The sequence below is a fragment of the Strix uralensis genome, chromosome 4 (genome assembly GCF_047716275.1).
Source record: "Strix uralensis isolate ZFMK-TIS-50842 chromosome 4, bStrUra1, whole genome shotgun sequence".
In the NCBI taxonomy this organism is placed as follows: Eukaryota; Metazoa; Chordata; class Aves; order Strigiformes; family Strigidae; genus Strix; species Strix uralensis.
The window spans coordinates 46,809,118-46,827,899 of record NC_133975.1 but is presented as its reverse complement, the minus strand read 5'-3'; the positions used below and the strand labels follow the sequence as shown (position 1 = coordinate 46,827,899).

Below are 18,782 nucleotides of genomic sequence, written 5' to 3'. Positions count from 1 at the left end.
TAAGATATTTATTCTTGCACTTATTCTTAGCTGAGCAGGTGACTGTAGAAAATATTTTTCCTGCTATATGCTTTAATCCAGAAGTAATTTGTTTCTGTATGCCCTGCACTCATGTAATGGAATAAATGTTAATTTTCTTAATGACTGACTTTATTAATAGCTATGAAGAATGGAAATTATTTACAATAGCAATAGGCACAAAAAGTAAAAGCTAGGTTTTTCCCTTCAATCTCTTAACCCTTCTCAGTACCACACAAAAGCTTGCGTGGGAGAAAATGTACCAGCTAGGATACTGAGCTTCATCTCCAGCAGAGGAAAGGTCAAAGCAGCTAAACAAAAATGGCTGATAATGCTTAATCATTTTGCTCTGATGAATCTTGGTCTCCTCTAACTGCCAGATTGTAGTGGAAGTACTGTGCTTGTGTATTCAGCTGCTTACTACAGCTGAACTGCTGGAAAGACAAATTTGGCTCACTGCAGGTTGAGAAACTACTTAATCTTTTCTATTAATAGAGTACTTGTATCTTAAGTTTAAATGCTTTTCTGAAGATTTTACTTTTTAATACTGGTGCGCGATGATTCTTTCCAGTTTGTTTGTATAGCCCAGCAAGATTATTGCCGCATCCTCAATCAAGTGGAAAAGAACATGCAGAAGGTAGAAGAGGAAGGAGAGATTGTGATGGTGAAGGAGCACAGGGAACTTGATCGCACTGGAACAAGAAAAGGTCACATTGTCATCAAGGTAAAAGCAAAAGAGGGAGTGTCTTGCAAAAGTCTGTGTTCTGTGGACTTCTTAACTTGAGAAGTTAGGTCTAGGATTAGTTGAGATATATATTGTTGTTGTAGTTTGAGTCCAGAGGGCAACTGATCACCATGCAGTCCTTCACTCAAAGGACTAAAATTAATCAAAAGGCTCAGCAGTGGAGATAAGAACAGGGGGGGGTTTCTCACCCATTTGATGGTCACAGGCAAAAGACAGGCTCGTTAGGGGAAGAAAACAAGAACATAATTTTAATTCAAACACTGACAAAACCAACATTTAACAGACAGAATGGGACAGTGAGAAGTGTTACCATATCTTAAAAACACCTCCCCCCACCCCTCCCTTCTTTCCAGGCTCAGTTTTGTTCCTGATATTTCTACCTCCTCCCCCAGCAACACAGGGGCAGGGGACGGGGAGTGCAGTTAGTCCCCCGCTTCATCCTCCAAGGCTGGGGGGGAACACTCTTCTGTGTTCTTCCCCCTGCTCCATGTGGCATCCCTCTCACGGGAGACAGTCCTCCACAAACTCTCTCCGCTGTGAGTCCTCCCCATGGGATGCATTCCTCTCGAAATGCTCTGGTATGGCTCACCTCCACGTGTTGCAGTCCTACCAGCACCAAACTACAACAGCGGGGGCTGCTTCTTCCCATAGGGTCCTGGGGGTCCTCCACAGGCTGCAGGTGGGTCTCTGCTCCTCTGGTGACCTCCATGGTGGTGGGGGGGTGGCCCTGCCATCTCACCACGGGATACAGGGGGGCTCCCTGCTCCAGCGTGCCTCCCCTCCTTCCTCCTCCTTCCTTCCACTGACCTCGGTGTTCACATAAGTGTCCTTCCTGTAACTTGTCCTCACAAAATCCCTCCCCTGTCTCAGGTTGCCCTTATTAAATATGTTGTTGCAGAGGCATGGCCACCATTGCTGATTGGCTCGGGGGAGCTTTCAAGAAGCTTCTTACAGGGGCCACTGCTGTAGCCCCCTCCCCCGCTACCAAAATCCCCACCACACAAACCCAGCACAATTCTAAAAATATATATTTGAAAATAAACAGTTAATACTTCTAGGTTTTCTCTTTGTAATTATGCACGTTGATAACTAAGTGATTTCTATAGAAATTAATGACATAATTTTTTAAAATTTCTTCTCACAGTGATTAAGCTGTTATGTTTACTTAGCTCATCAGTCAATATATGCCAGTATTCTTTCTGGTGTAATGTATCTTCAGTACGTTACAAGAAAACAAATTTACATTTATGGAAAATCTGTTTTAGTAACTAAGATTTTTATTTTTTTTTTAATAGGGAACAGCTGAAAGGTTAACAATGCATTTGGTGGAAGAGCACTCTGTGGTAGACCCAACATTTATAGAAGACTTCCTGTTGACGTATCGGACCTTTCTTTCCAGCCCAATGGAAGTGGGCAAGAAGTTGTTGGAGTGGTTCAATGACCCCAGCCTCAGGGATAAGGTTAAATTCCCCTGAATTACATACCTGTTAACATTTACATTTGAATATAAGCTATTAAGAATAAAGTATATTTAGAGAGAATTATTAAACTGAGTAAGACACAGATAACTGGTGACATATTTTAATGGTAGAATATATGGATAAAACTAAGAAAATATTTGTCCTTATTTTATTGTATTTTATTTAAGTATTATTGTGTTTAGGCAGGGTAAATTATCCATGTTTTACCTTGCTGTGTTTTTACAACATAACTTAGTTGCTTGCAAGTATAGGGAAAGCTGCTTTTCTAATAATTGGTATTTTTATTTATTATAATTCAATAGAATTATATTGTGTCTCAAAATTTGAGCATATAACTAAGTTCTGTGTATTCCATACATAATACTAGTTAACACAACTTGGCAAATATTTTCTGATACTTTATTTTTATATGAAGAGACTAGAAAGTATAGCCATTGTTAGGAATCTGTTGAAGCTTACACAGTATTAAAAAAAACCCCACAACCCAAACACAAGAAAGCAATCAAACATCCTCTTCCCTAAACAAGTGCCATGATGGAAGAATACGGCCCTGTATATGCAGTTTTGGCACATTGTCTATTGAGGCTATACTGTGCTTCATGCTGTAACACTTTATTTTCACTTGTATACAACTTCCTCGTGTAAAAAAAACTAATAAAAGTTTTCAGATGTCTTTTGCTGATTTGAAACCCCGGGAATCATATCAATAAGGTTAAAGAGAAATTTGTTTTTCAACTTCTATTTAGATCTGGATATTTCTTCTAGAAATGGTAGTATATCTGTGCCTTGGAGGAAGGATCTTACATTTGTCAGAGAGGACAGGCTTAGCAGCTAATATTGTTTAGCATATGCTTGTTACAGCTTCAGAGCTATAGTACTGGAGTTCATCTTTAAAATTATTTTTCTTGTCCTCCAGTGGATAATCCCCTCAGCCCCTGTTAAAAGCATGAGCCAGCACAGTTGCTGGTGTCAGGTCTGAAAACAGAGAAGCTCTTTGTTCTGCTGTCTCAATAACCGACCCTTTCTGACGTCCAGTAGCACTGACAGAAAGGCAAGTGTCAGAGAACAGCTTGGGACAAGGGGATATACGCAATTGGGGAACAATGAATCTGGAAGATGTTGGCTGGTTTGTATTAGGGGCTGATAGGCAGTGAGACAAAGGAAAGGGGTGAGTAAAACTTCGTGAGGATGATCAGTACTCAGTAGCAATCAGACTGGGACATGTGAGATCCAACCTTCCTGACGATTTTACCCAGCAGCAGAGTACTTCACTTTACAGCTTTTATCGTTTTGTAATGCTGTTCGTGATTCTGACACAAATAATGGCATTCCTTTGGAAGTCACCTTCCCAGTGCAGTGTTGTTTCGGTATACATTAAGTCCCAACTTTGAAAGCAGCATTGATATTGATATTGAAGCTATCACTGCAGTGATTTAAAATATATTATGTGGTATGGCTTGCAATTTCCCAGCCAATTTTAAAAAACTGCAATTAGCCTAAATTTAACCAGACGTTGTCTGGATCTTCCAATTCATCCACGTTAATGAAAAACACCACAGTTGTTTAACAGAAAGAAAGTTCATCTTCAATGTCAAAGGTGGAAAAATCTCAAAATACGTCAGAAATGGTACTGCTAGCCTACAACCCTGTGGCTGGGAGCTGCAGCACATACTGCTGTTCAGTTGCCTCCTGCTAGAAATCTGAACTCTGGAGGAGTTCTGAAGTACTTGATTAGTTTGGTCATTAATATCAGCAATTCTTCTGAATTCGCTTGCTCTTCAGGGGTAAAAGGCAAACTACTTGGAAACTGTATATAAGGGTGGCAGGGTTTGGTTTTGGATGCCTGGTGTCAGACCTTTAGCGTAAGAGGCTGCAGAGGTTTAGATTTTGTGCAGATGCAAAGAACAGACGAGGTTAGCTTTAGCTGATTAAAATTTGTATGAGATTTTCTTCCTAAGCTCTAGTTTTTGAAATGTTCAGAGGTTTTCCCCTACTAACTTACTTTCCCAGCATAACAGAAGAAATGCAGCTGTATTTTTAGAGCTAACTTTGAGCGGCACAACTATTTTGGATTCAGGAACTTTTTAAAAATAGTGTGAATCAATATTAATTCAAAACATCAAAACTCTTTTATTTTGTTAGGACAAGTGCTGCTGATGTTCTAGATCAAATTGCATACTGAGATAAAATTTTATAGTGGAGGCATATAATTTAAAAAAATACACCTCTTCTTTTGTGGCTTTACCTTCAATAATATTAATTGATAGTATTTCTTTAGGGTTTTTTCCTAACAAACTGTAAAATACAGGCTAAGATCCTTCTGAACTTTGATAGTCATATGTTGCTTGAGGTGGGTAAGGGTGGAGAGAAAAGAGGAGTAGTAAACTGAAAGATTGAGGAAAAGAATTACAAGTATTTGCTGTTAGAACCTCTTTCCTGCTTCTCACAATAGCTCCTTTTTCCTGCCTCTCTAAACATACAGTAGCTCTTTTACACAGGTAAATGCCTAATGCAGTTAATGGTGGTTTATCTGAAGATTTGTGAGATTCAAGAACCAATATAAAGCAGTATCAGAAGCCTTATGATCATGTGCTTGAAGAATTAAGCAGATTTGGAAATGTACATGAGCAGGAAATTGTTGTTATAGGTCAGAAATGGGTCTAACTTGGTGCCTTGTACCTGTGTGCTCTATTCCCTACTCAACCAAATTTTATACAGCCAGAGTTAATTTTCTAACTCATAGTATTCTTTGAGATACAACATACAATTGCTTATATAAGTGAAAGCAATTTTATTACTTAATTCATTCTATCCTCCTGGTAAATTATTGCATATTAATAAAGTGTGATTTGGGTGTATATGTATAATATTTAGGATTCCAATGGAAATTTACAGGGACTTTAAGGAGCAGTGTTTTAAAGGACTTAGGACTAGTGCTGTTCTGGGTATTCCTGGAAAATATTTATATTATTGATTAATTTTCAGGTTACACGGGTAGTATTGTTGTGGGTGAACAATCACTTCAATGATTTTGAAGGAGATCCTGCTATGACTCGATTTCTGGAAGAATTTGAGAACAATTTGGAGAGGGAGGTAAGAGTAAGAGGTTTCTTCTGACAATTTGGGATGGCAGGGAGTGGCCAGGCTGTTGATACATATAACTCATTATGCTTTTCTTGTAGAAAATGGGTGGACATTTGAGGCTGTTAAATATTGCTTGTGCTGCTAAAGCTAAACGAAGATTGATAACCTTAACGAAGCCATCGCGAGAAGCCCCTTTGCCTTTTATCTTGCTGGGAGGGTCAGAAAAAGGATTTGGAATCTTTGTTGACAGTGTAGATTTTGGTAGCAAAGCTACAGAAGCAGGCTTGAAACGTGGAGACCAGGTATGTAATTTTAAGAAGTCCTTTTTTTCCCTCTTTTTTGTTTCCTTTCTCTTTTCTAAATAACAATAACACTACCTGTTGGTATTTTTAGATACTGGAAGTGAATGGGCAAAACTTTGAAAACATTCAGCTGTCAAAAGCCATGGAAATCCTTAGAAATAACACTCATCTGTCTATCACTGTGAAAACCAATTTATTTGGTAAGTTTGTGTGTACTTTTTGTTCTAATTTCTGTTCTAATTTAGATGGAGTTCTAAATATTTTTTTAATAGTTTAAAATAGTTTTGTTTGAAACACTTTTGTACTGGGCAGAATAGAAAAAGGAAGCTTGCAGGTCCTAAAAAATCTTAGTTGATAATTACAGAGAAAAATTTATGAATAGGGTTTTATATGAAGTGACTTCTCTCTCTCAAGTGCATTTTTCTGGATTAAGAGGAGCTATTGCAACCATTTAGCTCAAATTTATAAGACATGTTTGTACATGTAACATTTAGTCCTTTCTCAAGAAAGATGGCTCTTTTGGAATTTCAGTTGATCAGTGATCCTATCTGTCTGCTGAATTTGCTCATAGTTTTTCAGTCAATGCCTACAGTGAGCACAACAAGGTTAATAAAAACTTTCTTGCCAGCTAGGTGAAAACAATCTCGCTGCCTTCCAAATCTATTCTCTTACTTTCTCCCTCTAACAAGTACTAAAGCAGTCATGAAGGAGACTTTAGGCAGCTCAGGACTGCAGTTAGCATCATAAGTAATTAATAGTTTGTGGGTTTTCTTTGATTTTTACCACTGGATACTTGGATTATTTATATAATTTAGTGATGTGTTCCCCAAGTACCTCTTTCAGGATCAGATTTTTCATCACAAATAAGTAGGGCAGAATATTACCGCAGGATGTTACTGCACTAACTAATGATTACATATGCTCAGGTTATCTCCAAAAGTCATTTGTCAAATCTATTTCCTGGGGATTTTTTTTGCTTTGCCATAAAAATTCTAATATTTCAATTGTTTCTAATAATTAAGGCATTTCTTAATATATCTGTGTGTGCTCGTTTACGTGTAAGTTCTGTGTAACCGTCCTTCACACACTAGGTTTTGGGATCTGATGTGTTGCTTCAGTATGTTTAAGATTAAACCTGATTTTCTTCAGAAGTTGTGTTTTTCTAAGTTTTTAATCTTCTTGCTCCATTGCAAACACTGAAATCACATCACAGTAGAGTCTCAGAACAGTTACTTTCTGTATATTGCACGCAGTATTCCTTATCAACAAATCCCAAAAGGAGAGGTGTTTCTTTTTTTAACAGTATGTTCTTACCTGTATTTAATTTTTCTCTCCAGCTCCCAGCTCCTATTCGACAGTACACTTAGGGGCTTGGATTACTCTCCTCCGCGCTTTTTTTTTTTTTGTGTCTCTTATTTGAAGCTTTTGAAGTCTCTTGGTGATTTATGTATCTCTGGAGATAAGGATGAATGTTAAGGACAAAATTACTACATAATAGTAAAACCTAGCCCCTAATACTCATCCTTAGCTGGCTGTCCTTGTTCCCACTTTTTCTATAATTCCTTGGGTTTAATTATCAGTTTTCATTTATGATTACTAATAAACTCAGATGATTTTTCGATTTATATATGGAGACTTCCTTTCACACTCAGAATATGTGACTTGATCTTCAGATCAGTTTTATTTGATTTATTTAAATATATAAATTTTTGTGAAGGTAAAAGTTGCAGTAGAACTAATTCCCAAATTCATGAGGTATTTCTGCCTTAGAGATGACTCTTTGCTAGGGTGCTGAGGGAGTCTGAGAGGTTTTTTTGTATATCTGGCAGATGGACACAACAGCCCTGTCAAACATCCAAGGTGTCTCAGTAGACTCACACGTTCTTATATTTTCCTGATGACTTTGTTGCAGTTTTCCCTCTGAATTCTGATTTTTTGATCCTGTTGCTAATTTCTTGTCCATCTGAGTGCTTTTGTTGCTGGCTATCTGTTTAAAACCTTCCTTCTCAGTTGTTAGTTTTCCTATATTATTTTTGTCTAGTGTGCTCTTTTTATGCATGCTACTATTCTGCAGAAGCCTGTGTCCTTAGGTTGAAAAGTCAAGGTCCTTCTGTTGACACCATCCATGCGACCATGGGGTCGTCTAGTGTATTTCTGTTCTGAGATGTGCCAATTTACTCTTTTTCTGATTCGTACTACATAAAATGAATGTCCTTTTAAATTTTTTTTAAAGTCTTATAACTAAATTCATTTATTACTTGAATTGACAGAATAACCTAAATAGGTTTTTGTAATGTTTAATATTAAACTGGTCTGGTGCACAAAGTTTTCTTTTACATTTTTGTTCTTTTGCTTTCCACCCTTTCCCTGTCTTGTGCAGTTTTTAAAGAGCTTTTAACACGGTTGTCAGAGGAAAAAAGAAATGGTGCTCCCCACCTGCCTAAAATTGGTGACATTAAAAAGGCAAGTCGTTATTCCATCCCAGACCTTGCCGTCGATGTGGAGCAGGTAATAGGATTGGAAAAAGTAAATAAGAAAAGTAAAGCCAACACAGTTGGGGGAAGAAATAAATTAAAGAAGATACTTGACAAGACTCGAATAAGTATTCTGCCTCAGAAACCATACAAGTGAGTTTTTAATTTCCTCTTAAATATTGGCTTTATGTTAAATTTTTATAATTTCTCGTGTTACTTATAATTTATCATGATACCTTTTTTATTTATTAATGCAAACCATGCTTATATCTGAAAAATGTACTAGAAAATATTAGGCTGAATATCTGAATGATCATAGACTACTAACAATGCAGTTCCTGACATCAATATGGACATATTTTACTTGTTAGAGATAAAGTGATGGCACAAATAATTTTTCATGTCATTTTCTGTTTTCTTTTAAGAGGAGTGTTAACTGGAAGCATCCCAGGCAGTTAATTTCAGAATAACTCTGCAAGCAGGTTTGCTTGCAGGTGATTGATAGGAGCAATAATTTCAATTAATCCACATTCCAGTGGTCTAGAATTTCTGTGTACTGCCATAAGGGAGACTGAGGTTGAAATTCTAACTTGGGTTCTTTGACAGAATTGAGTATTTTTTTAATGAAAGCTAAATACGGTATCTGATATCTTTTATTCTATGAACACATTTTAGAAATAGATTGGATTGTTAGGAACAATAGAAGGATGAGATTTAAATGATTTTATGGGAATCTGGTTCTTGGCCAAGACAGATGGCATTGATGGGGAAAAATGAATTGTAGAACGGTAGCTGATGTGTAATCAGTGTTTTCTCTTGCATTTTTCTTTTCTGTGTCCCATTGAGGAAGAAATTTATTCTATATAAATTAATGAAAAAGGCACTTGTGCTGAAAATTTAGGATTTTTTCCTGATAATACTTTAAAAAAAAAATTGCCTAACCTAATGTTAGGTATTCTCTACTAAATGAATACTGTTCTGAAACATCATAAATAGAATGTTAGTAATGTAAAGGTTAAATGAATATAAATGTAATCCAGTATTATAGCCTAATAATGGATATTTCTTAAATTGACATAGATACTTCACTAGAGGAGAATCTGTAAATACTCCTTTTATGTTGTTTGTCTTTAGAATGTTTTATTTCACTGGTCTTGTATGTTTGTTCTTCTGATGAGCCATGCATACTGTTAAGCGTGATTTTTCACATTGTTCACCATTGTTCACAACATTTGCATAAAATTTTCTTGTTAATTTTCTTTTTTCTTTGATTCCTTTCATCTTTGCACTTTTTATGTGCAGGGACTTCTTTGGGTAAGACTCAGAAAAATAGTACACTTGACCTATTTTCTCTTCCTTTTGCTACCTTTACTTCATGTGTTATATATAGCAATTTTTCTGCAAAGCCTGTTGGCATTAAGTTGTTTGTGTCTGCACGGTTTCTGCATAGAGATGTGTAGCTGTAGGCTTTCCTGTTTGTGCTTTTTTTTTTGGTAGAAACTTCAATCTCATTCTTCCTAATAATGAATGGTATTGCATATATTAAGGGACTTTACCTATTCTCATATATTTTTAAATACCAAAAATCAAGAGGGATGAAAAAGCTGATTTACTCATTAAAGTAGATATTTAAAGACTTCATGAGTCAGCTAGCTTATGTGGTGAAACTGTCCACCTTTTTTTGACTGTGAATATTGCAGAGGTCTCCAGTGCCTTCAGAATGTGTCCACGTAAACCAATCTATAAACTAGAATGAGGTCTCTCTTCAAGGAAGCCTGTCTGCTTTGTGAGACATTAAAATCAGTATCAAAGACAAATCAGTTAGAGCAGGAGATTATGCCTTCCTTTGGTCTTGCTTTTTAGTCCAATAATGTCAAGTAACTTCCTGAACTGAGCAAACGGCACCATTTCCTTTGCATCTACTGGGAAATCGGTTTCTCTCCACCAGCTTTAGGGCATTTATTGAAATGTGCTTCTGGCTACAGCCTCTGCTTGAGCTCTTTGCTTTTTTTACTCTTCTAATCCAGAGTGGTTTTGTAGTCTGTAGGCTCAGCTGCTTCAAATAAGGATTAAACAGAATCCCCCACCTCCTTCTCTAGCAAAGTTCTGCCTGGTCCATAGTGCAGCACCCCAGACAAAGAAGCAACTCCCCTCTCCCCCCGATGGGTATAAGATTATATAAAACTGACAAACTGCAAAAGGAATATATAATGCAAGTGAGACTATTAATATGAGAAGGGTCATATTGTCTTCATTTGATTTGAATTTAGAGAAAATACTGGTGTTGGCACATTTATGTATACTGTATAGTTGTTTAGAACCACCAGAAAGCATTTTGAGGTTTTGGGGGGTCTGGGGTTTTTTGTTTACTTGGTATTTTGTGTGTAGAGTGGTTCCTACTTGAAAGACACAACGTCGATTGTTGGAAATGCTTTTAGTTGTAGTGAAAGACTTGCTTGTAGCTCTGCATAAAAGTGCTATGCACTGAGTTGATCACCAATGCTTGTCACGGTATTTTGTGCTTTATGTGGAAGTACAAAAATACAGATGTTCAGATTCATCTTAACTTCTGATTGAGGGAGAATCCAAGAACTTTTTTGTCAATGGACTTGAGTGTTCCTGACACTCTCATGCCTTGGGGTTCACACTTCGTAAAATATTTTGGTAATACGGAGTTATCCTGTTTCTTAAAAACAAAATGAGAAAACTCAAAACCATCATACAGAGATACTGCTCCAACCTTTTGTGAGTTGCATTGCCTTCTAAAAAGCAGTTGCTGTGTCCATGTAATTAAAGTTCTGTCTTAAATGCCCAGAGATACTGTCCTGGCTTCCCAGAGTACTGTTCAATTCATAGCACTTAAAGAAGTGGTACAAGAGTGTACTGGGTAAAGTAATTCATTGGTAAGCACAAAAGGATGCTTGTGCTGTAACAGCTCAACAGGGATAATTATCAGGCCCTTAATTGTTTCTGTTTAGGATTTCTGAGGATGGATGGAACACTAGACAAAAGCTTAAGTGCCCGAAACTAGTGTACAAATGGTCATTTGTGTTGCATCATTTCATTTCGTAGCTTGACTTTTTAGAGTTTGCAATGAAGTCAAAGTTCTGGTTTATGCTTTTATTTACATGTATAAATACAGATTTAGATGTGCTTGGTTTTTAAAAAGGCTTTGCTTATAGTAACTAAATTTTTAATTATTTTCTATAATGGCTGCTATTCAACATTTTACACCCTTAGATTATTTTATTAAGGATTTGCATCTATATATTTATAGAAAAGTTCAACGGCTAGCTCCAACTCTGTCCTGTAGTAGTAGTTTACTTCACTTGCTGATTATGAACTCAAAAGCAATAAGCAAATTAGTTCCTACAATAATATGATCATAGCTCTGTCTCTGATCCATCTAGCACTACTGAGTCTTTGGGACCCTGCCTTTCACAGTTCAATAGACAAAATCCTTCACCCTTATCACAGAATACTTTATTTACAGCTGTTGGGCACTTTGGAGGGGATAATGATGGTACCCAAGTGCAGGTGCTTACCTTAGCCTTCCAAGTTAGCTGGCATCACTTCAGTCACACTCAGTGAAGAGAAACTCAGAAAAGGTGATACAGGGTAAGAAAATGGATGATCTCAAAGATCCTCTCTTATCTGTCTGTTGAAAGGTCTTAGATTGTATGACTACAATATGTTCTGAAGTACAGTTGCAAATCCTGCCTGTGATGGGGTGAAAAATGTGTGAAATTCAGGTCTTATAAAAGAGCACTGAGGGGACAGCAGGATTAGACAAAGTTCAGGTGATGGGGTGGTTCAAGAATGATGAGGTGCCTTTTGAATAAAGATCTTGGCTGTTGTGAGAAATTGTCATAAAATAATGAGCCTAGCAGCTCCTCAGAGCTTAGTAGTGAACATGAGGATCTGCTGACAGTGAGACCTGACAGATCAGATCCCTTTGAGCGGACGTCTGGGTGCTGTTGACAAAGCTAGACAGCAAGGACTGTTGTCTGGAGGGTTTTAACTTCTAAATAGTGATTACTGTACTAACAATTGAAAATGTGAAAATGTAGTGATATAGATGTCCCTGTATCCCTCTAGTATAGCCCAAGCTCCGAATGTTTGTAAGCCCTGATTTTATTTCTTTCTGGACACAGTGACATTGGAATTGGCCAGTCTCAGGATGACAGCATTGTGGGACTGAGGCAAACGAAGCACATTCCTCCTGCTTTACCTGTCAGTGGAACCCTGTCATCCAGTAATCCTGATCTACTGCAGTCTCATCACCGCATCTTAGACTTCAATACTACTCCAGGTAAGGATCCTTTTTTGTTGTTCTTGACCTTACCTCCTTTCACTGATCTCCTTTTTCCAGAGTCTGAAGATACGCGTGAGTTTTATTAACTGTATGCTGGCACATATTAATGCATTAGGTTTTGTTACATTTGCTCCAATATACTTTATCTGAATGTATTAGATGTCTATTTTTCAAGTGTGTTGTATACAGAGTGCCTCTCACTGATTGAATACTCTGGGCCAGTGAAAACTTACTTTCCTTGGTATTTTATAATTTGCCCTGATATTTACAAGACTGACGTATTTTCAAATAGCACAGTAGATCATTAGCTTACAGTAAAGCGAAAGGGCATTGGACTGGGACACAGGACATGCATTTTAGTCTTTTTCTGAACAGACTTATATAATCTTGTACTACATCTGTAAGGGACAGAGTTTCGGAGTTCCCTGTTAGTTACTCTGCCCTACAGCTGTATGCCAAATTCTTTGTATACAAAGTGATTTAAAATCCTGTTCTGAAATGGAGAAAAAATGAACACATTTAGCAGAGAACACAAAGCATGGGGGTGAGTGAGGGAGAAAAAGAGCGAGAATATGAGAAACTTGAGAACCTTACTTATGAGAATGGTTTCGCCAGAGCTCCTGGTGGGATTTGGGCTCTTATCTGGATGCAGGAAGGTTCTTAGCAGGAAACCCTCTCTGAGTTAAGTTCCAGATCTTTGTTATTAGAACATAGCTGCTGAAGAAGGAGATGGTGATGGTTGCTGTGCAGACACTTGGTTATTTTAGTCTAATCTTCAGAGTATTTCTCAAAAGTAGAACCAAAAATTCAGTGCTCTTCTAAGCCTGAGGAATTTCAAACCTTACCTATAAGGATCGTGCTTAAACATCAGCCTATATACTGGCCAAGTTGGTTCAATCATCGCACTTGAAACCATGATATTGAGCATCGTTCGTCTCAGGTTTTTTAGGGCTAGAGAAGACTGCAAGAAGGTGGTGTGTGACTTTTGTCCCAGTGTCTAAGATTGCTCCTGAGAGAGTGGGAAGATTGGTATCTTTTTGTATTTTATCTGATAACTAGTGTCCAACACTTTGAAGGTATTCTTTATTGGTAAAAGCATAACTTTTCTTCAGCACTTTACCTATGAATGGGTGAAGGTTCCATTCTCCAGCTTCCCATTTACCTAGACCAGATGGTTCTAGGTAATTAATGTTCCCCTAATGCCGAGCACAGTGACTGGCTAACTTCCAGACCTGTGGACACTGCTGTCTCACACAGTTCAAACAAACTCTATTAATTGAGAATGAAGGCCAGTACAGGTCTGAAGATCCTTCAATCACAGATGGAGTTTGGAGAAGTTTAATAAATGAATAATGTTCTACTGTTTGCCTCTTGCTTTGAGGAAAGGAGATAAATAATGATGTAATGCCATTTCTTCAGCGTTATAGCAGCTTTTCCATTACCTTTATAGAAAATGTATTAAGTAATTAATGCTTTCTCATGTTAAAAAAAAAAAGTTTTTATTTATTTACTTAAAATTTGCCCAAATGTCCACACACTGAATATTTTTAAAGTAACTCGCAGGTATAATTTTCCCCTGTGTTGAAAGGAGGGGGAAGGGGGACTGAAATTAAAAAAACATATAACTTAAGGGCTTTAGGGATGGTTGCATTGTAGACAGGACAGTTGAATTATATCTCTATATACTTTAAGACTTGGAAAAAATTTAAAGCTTGCAATTTTAATTTCTTTTACTATCTTGAGCTAAATTAAAGATGGAGATGGAGGCAGCTTGCAAGAAATTGAATGCAATGGAGAAGAAAGAGAAAAGTGGTAGAACAGTCATCCTTTGAGGCCTTGGGGAATATCCCTTGGGATAGAAAATAAAACAACTTGCTGCTTTGGAAGGGTAGTCTTTGAGGAGAAAGTGAGAACAGCTTGAAATCCACAAGGAGTCATTTTAGTTTCTCTTCTGATTTGCTCACACTTTTTCATATATACTTTTTAAGGTTTATTTTTAAATGTTCAATAGTCAATAGTACTTTGATTTCTATTCTCTTGTGCTGCCTTTGCTATTTGATTGGTAGTCAAATAATATACTAATGATGAGCTGCCAGTCACTGGTACTCCCCCCCCCCGCCCGACACTGTCTAGCGGACTAGATTCCTATTGTATAGCATTGCATTCTTCAGCCTGCCACTCCGGTTTCCTTTTTTGAAAAGGAGTGAAGGGGGGTGATTATACTTCTCTTCAAGTGCTGTTTTATTTAAAAAGTATTATGCTGAATTACTTGCTACTGTTGCTATAGCTGTAATCATTTCAGTTGCTGGCAGACTTGGCTGTATTCTGTGTAGTGCTTTTGCTACCAGCTCTGATAGGTATGCAGCCTGAGAAATTGGATGGTAAAATAGATTGCAAAGATGGTACTTTTCTATTTGCTGTTCTCTGCATTTCTTCATATTGACTTCTGTGATCCAGCAGAGCAGGTTATTTTCTCCTTGCACAAAACACTTGTTTCTTGGGAGTGTTAAGCAAGTTTGTTCCCACCTTGGTATTCTTTACAGTAGTTTCTCACCTTCATAGCATTTATTTGAATGGCAAGTATTTCTGTAACAGCAAGAGGCAACAAGATCTAGAGAATGGTCTGATTTTCAATAACGTCTTTCACATCTGCCATCCTCAAGATGTCAAAAAAATGTTGACATTGTTTCAGGCACTGCTCTGCATCCCTCTTCAACTAATTACTGAAGGAAGACAGGTTGTTATAAAGTTCATGACAAAAAGCAAAATTGGCTTGCTAGTTGTAAGGTATTTGTACATTTGACTCAAGTACTTAGGGCTGTACTGGCTTGTTAGGTGTAACTGATGATGTAATCACTCAGTTCTAATGTGTTTTGGTATTAGTGCTTTTCAAGCTGCAGAAATACTACTGTGAGCTTAAAAGTTATGGGTTTGGTTGCATGACATTTGTAAACTAATGTATTTAAGCCTAAACAGCCTTTGTTGCATGTAAATCAACTCATATCAGAGAGATTTATCTTGTATGCTTTCCAAATGATTGTTTTGGAGACATGCAGCAGCAGTGGGAAGATGTTAATTTTTGTTCCTTTGTCGCAAGATTTCTGTTGCTGAATAGATCTTCCTGTAGTAACCTGAATGCATGTCATGCACATTCAGGTCTTGTCAGAAAAGATTGTGGTTGTATCAAAGTGAATGTTTTCATCTCGCAGCTGTTTTTTCAGTATTTTTTTAATAATGATAATTTTTTTGGCTGTAGATGTAGAAGTTTCTATTATTATTTTTTTTACTTGTTCGTATGACCTTTATGATCTGCAGAAAAGAAAGAAAATACGTTTTTTTAAAACATATTTATTAAAGAAAGAATAATGACCAGATGTGGTGTCACACAAAACTAGAAAAGGTTATTTGTAACAGAGGGAAGAAATTAAATTGAAAGTACTTGTCAGTTAAAAATACCTTATGTTAAGAAATCCAGTGGTGGGTAGGTGTACAATTTTAACTCTTTTTTTTAAATAAAATTATAACAATCAAACTTCAGTTGATTAATGGGTCTAGATTTCAATACATTAATGGAAATATAGAAATATGTATAATGTTTGGAGTTAGGCTGGTTATTTTCCAGATTTCCTAAAAACAGCTGCCTTGTAGGTGTCTAGTGTAAGGTTTCTGCCATCAGTCACTTGAAACAATAATATATTTAGAACTCGAATATTTGTGAAGTGTTTTTCTATCTCTGGCTGCTTTAGTTCTTAATTACTAAAACACTGGCACAGAGAAATAAAAGCAAGTTTTAAGTCTGTTACTTATACATTATTATGATGTAAATGCATCAAGGGTGTAGAGTATTTTTGATAATTAATACTTGGATGCATTAATGCTACTGCAGTTTGTTTGTGTATATGTGCATGCTGACCATTATACATGTATCTTCCTAGCTACTTGTATGTACATGTCTTCCTTTTGTGTGTGACACTAGGATTGAGTGTCAGACTTATGTAAATGAATCTATTTTCTTAAAAACATCCTTAGAAAGATTGACACTCCTATCACATAATTTGCTTAAATTTCTTAGTATGTCAAGTGTATAGGGTAGTGTTGTTGAGTGTCCTTGATTTTTTTTTTCAGACTTAAATGGAACTTACCAAGACTCTGTGAAAATCAGACTGCTTGTTAGTTCATCTGTCCAAACTCTGGAAATGTTAACATATTTTTGTGATTTGCCCTATTGATATCTTAACTAACTTGCTAATAGAACTAGTCTTTCATTAAAACAAATCAAAACCAAATTAAACCACCACCACAATCAACACCATCAAAACCAAACCCAAATAAACAAAAAAAACCCTCAAAAGCCCAGCTGTTTTATATGAAGTAGAGGTGAAATAATGATACTGAAGTAAAAATGCTTAGCACTAGTAATTAGGCTCAATCTGACTGATGTTCTTGCTTGTTCTTATACCACTATTTTTTTTTCCTTACTAAATTGCATACCTTGCATGTAATTTTTCTTCCAGACTTACCAGATCAAGTTCTGAGGGTTTTCAAGGCAGATCAGCAAAGTCGCTACATCATGATCAGTAAGGACACAACAGCAAAAGAAGTGGTCATCCAGGCTATCAGGGAATTTGCTCTCACTGCGACCCCTGATTCATATTCACTATGTGAGGTCTCTGTCACACCTGAGGGTGTAATCAAGCAAAGGAGGCTTCCGGATCAGTTATCCAAGCTTGCTGACAGGATACAGCTGAGTGGCAGGTGAGATCAGAGACTGTGAGCTAAAGCTGATGATACCAGTTTATTAAGTCAAAATCCTGTTAATAAGAGCATTATTTAATTATTAATGTTCTGTTTCTTTACAAGAAATCGCTCCTATGCAACTTCTAATTAATATGTAGGCCTGGTGACATTCAGTTTATTCTAAAATTCCAACTGGAACATTACTGTAACTTTCACTATTATTTGAGTATATTGTATCAGGTGTCTTTCTGAACTTTGTTTTTACAGATATTACCTGAAGAACAACATGGAAACAGAAACTCTTTGTTCAGATGAAGATGCTCAAGAGTTACTAAGGGAAAGTCAAATTTCCCTACTGCAGCTCAGTACTGTTGAGGTGGCTACCCAACTCTCCATGAGAAACTTTGAGCTATTCCGTAATATTGAACCCACAGAATACATAGATGACTTGTTTAAACTCAAATCAAAAACAGGTTGCACTAATCTGAAAAAGTTTGAAGAGGTGATAAATCAAGAAACATTTTGGGTAGCTTCTGAGATTCTAAGAGAAACCAACCAGCTGAAAAGGATGAAGATCATTAAGCATTTCATTAAGATAGCACTACACTGCAGAGAATGCAAGAACTTCAACTCAATGTTTGCCATCATTAGGTATTTCCCCTTAATAATTTTACTTCTAAGTAAAAAGCAAAGTCTTATGTCAGTCTAAAAAAATGTATTTAACAGAGTAAGCCAATTAATACTGCTAACATCAACACTTGGCAATCCAATAAAGACGGCATTTTCCCTTGGCATTGAACTTGGCATTGAAATGTTTGCTGAAATATTATTTGGAATGCTACTGTTATGTACTTATTGCTCAAGACAGTGAGTCAAGAGTCATTGGTGAACATGGCATGAGAGAAACAACTGTTCCTACTTAAAAACAAAATCTAAAGAAATAGCAGTTGTATGAATAAAAAGTATAACGTTGTCACAAATGAACGGGTTAAGTTCCCAAAGAGAGCTCATCATTTTATGCTTAGTTCTCAGTATCCTGAATTCATTGAGCCATGATATGCTGCCTTTGGTTTTCTTTGTATCAGCAGTTTCTTGGATGGAACTCTGATAATAATCAATAGCAGATTATGATGCCATATAATGAGCTATAAATAAAGAGCTTTTAATAAGAATTAAAAAAAGTACTGAAAAATCTCATAGAGAAAACCTTTCTTAGTTTTGTAATGAAGAGGAAGAGAGGAAACTTTAATGTGTGTGTTTATACACTTTTTTTTTTAAACATTCACATTTCTCTTAGAGTCTCCAAGTTAGGCAGAAAAACCTAACCAACCAAAAAAAAAAAAAAAATCCCCAAATACAATCTTTTCTAAAAAAGCTTGAGTAAGTTCCATTAAAATGACAATTTTATCCCTGTCTCTGGCAAAGGCCCTTGTCACATTCAATCTGTTGAATTGACCATTCAGTCAAATGTGGCAAATTCCAAAGTCAGGGATCCATACTGATAATCTGTCAGCATCTCTGAGATATACAAATCTCAAGAATTAGCTCAGATATTTCAGCTGATCTCAGTGAGAAATAAAAGCAGCCTGCCTGCTAGGAAAAACTTGAAGGAAGGAAAGATAAACT

The 18,782-nt window shown here is 36.7% G+C and overlaps 1 protein-coding gene across 10 annotated transcripts in view; it reads left to right on the top strand.

Moving 5' to 3' along the window:
• Nucleotides 1–18,782, top strand: part of RAPGEF2 (Rap guanine nucleotide exchange factor 2) — a 188,650-nt gene that overhangs the window by 153,011 nt on the left and 16,857 nt on the right. For all 10 annotated transcript variants that reach the window (XM_074866573.1, XM_074866575.1, XM_074866568.1 and 7 more), the window contains 9 exons: nt 590–742; nt 2,059–2,223; nt 5,230–5,337; nt 5,427–5,630; nt 5,722–5,830; nt 8,011–8,257; nt 12,259–12,416; nt 16,934–17,174; nt 17,424–17,807. In XM_074866573.1, coding sequence (XP_074722674.1) covers nt 590–742; nt 2,059–2,223; nt 5,230–5,337; nt 5,427–5,630; nt 5,722–5,830; nt 8,011–8,257; nt 12,259–12,416; nt 16,934–17,174; nt 17,424–17,807 — 1,769 coding nt within the window. The remainder of the gene's footprint in view (nt 1–589; nt 743–2,058; nt 2,224–5,229; nt 5,338–5,426; nt 5,631–5,721; nt 5,831–8,010; nt 8,258–12,258; nt 12,417–16,933; nt 17,175–17,423; nt 17,808–18,782) is intronic.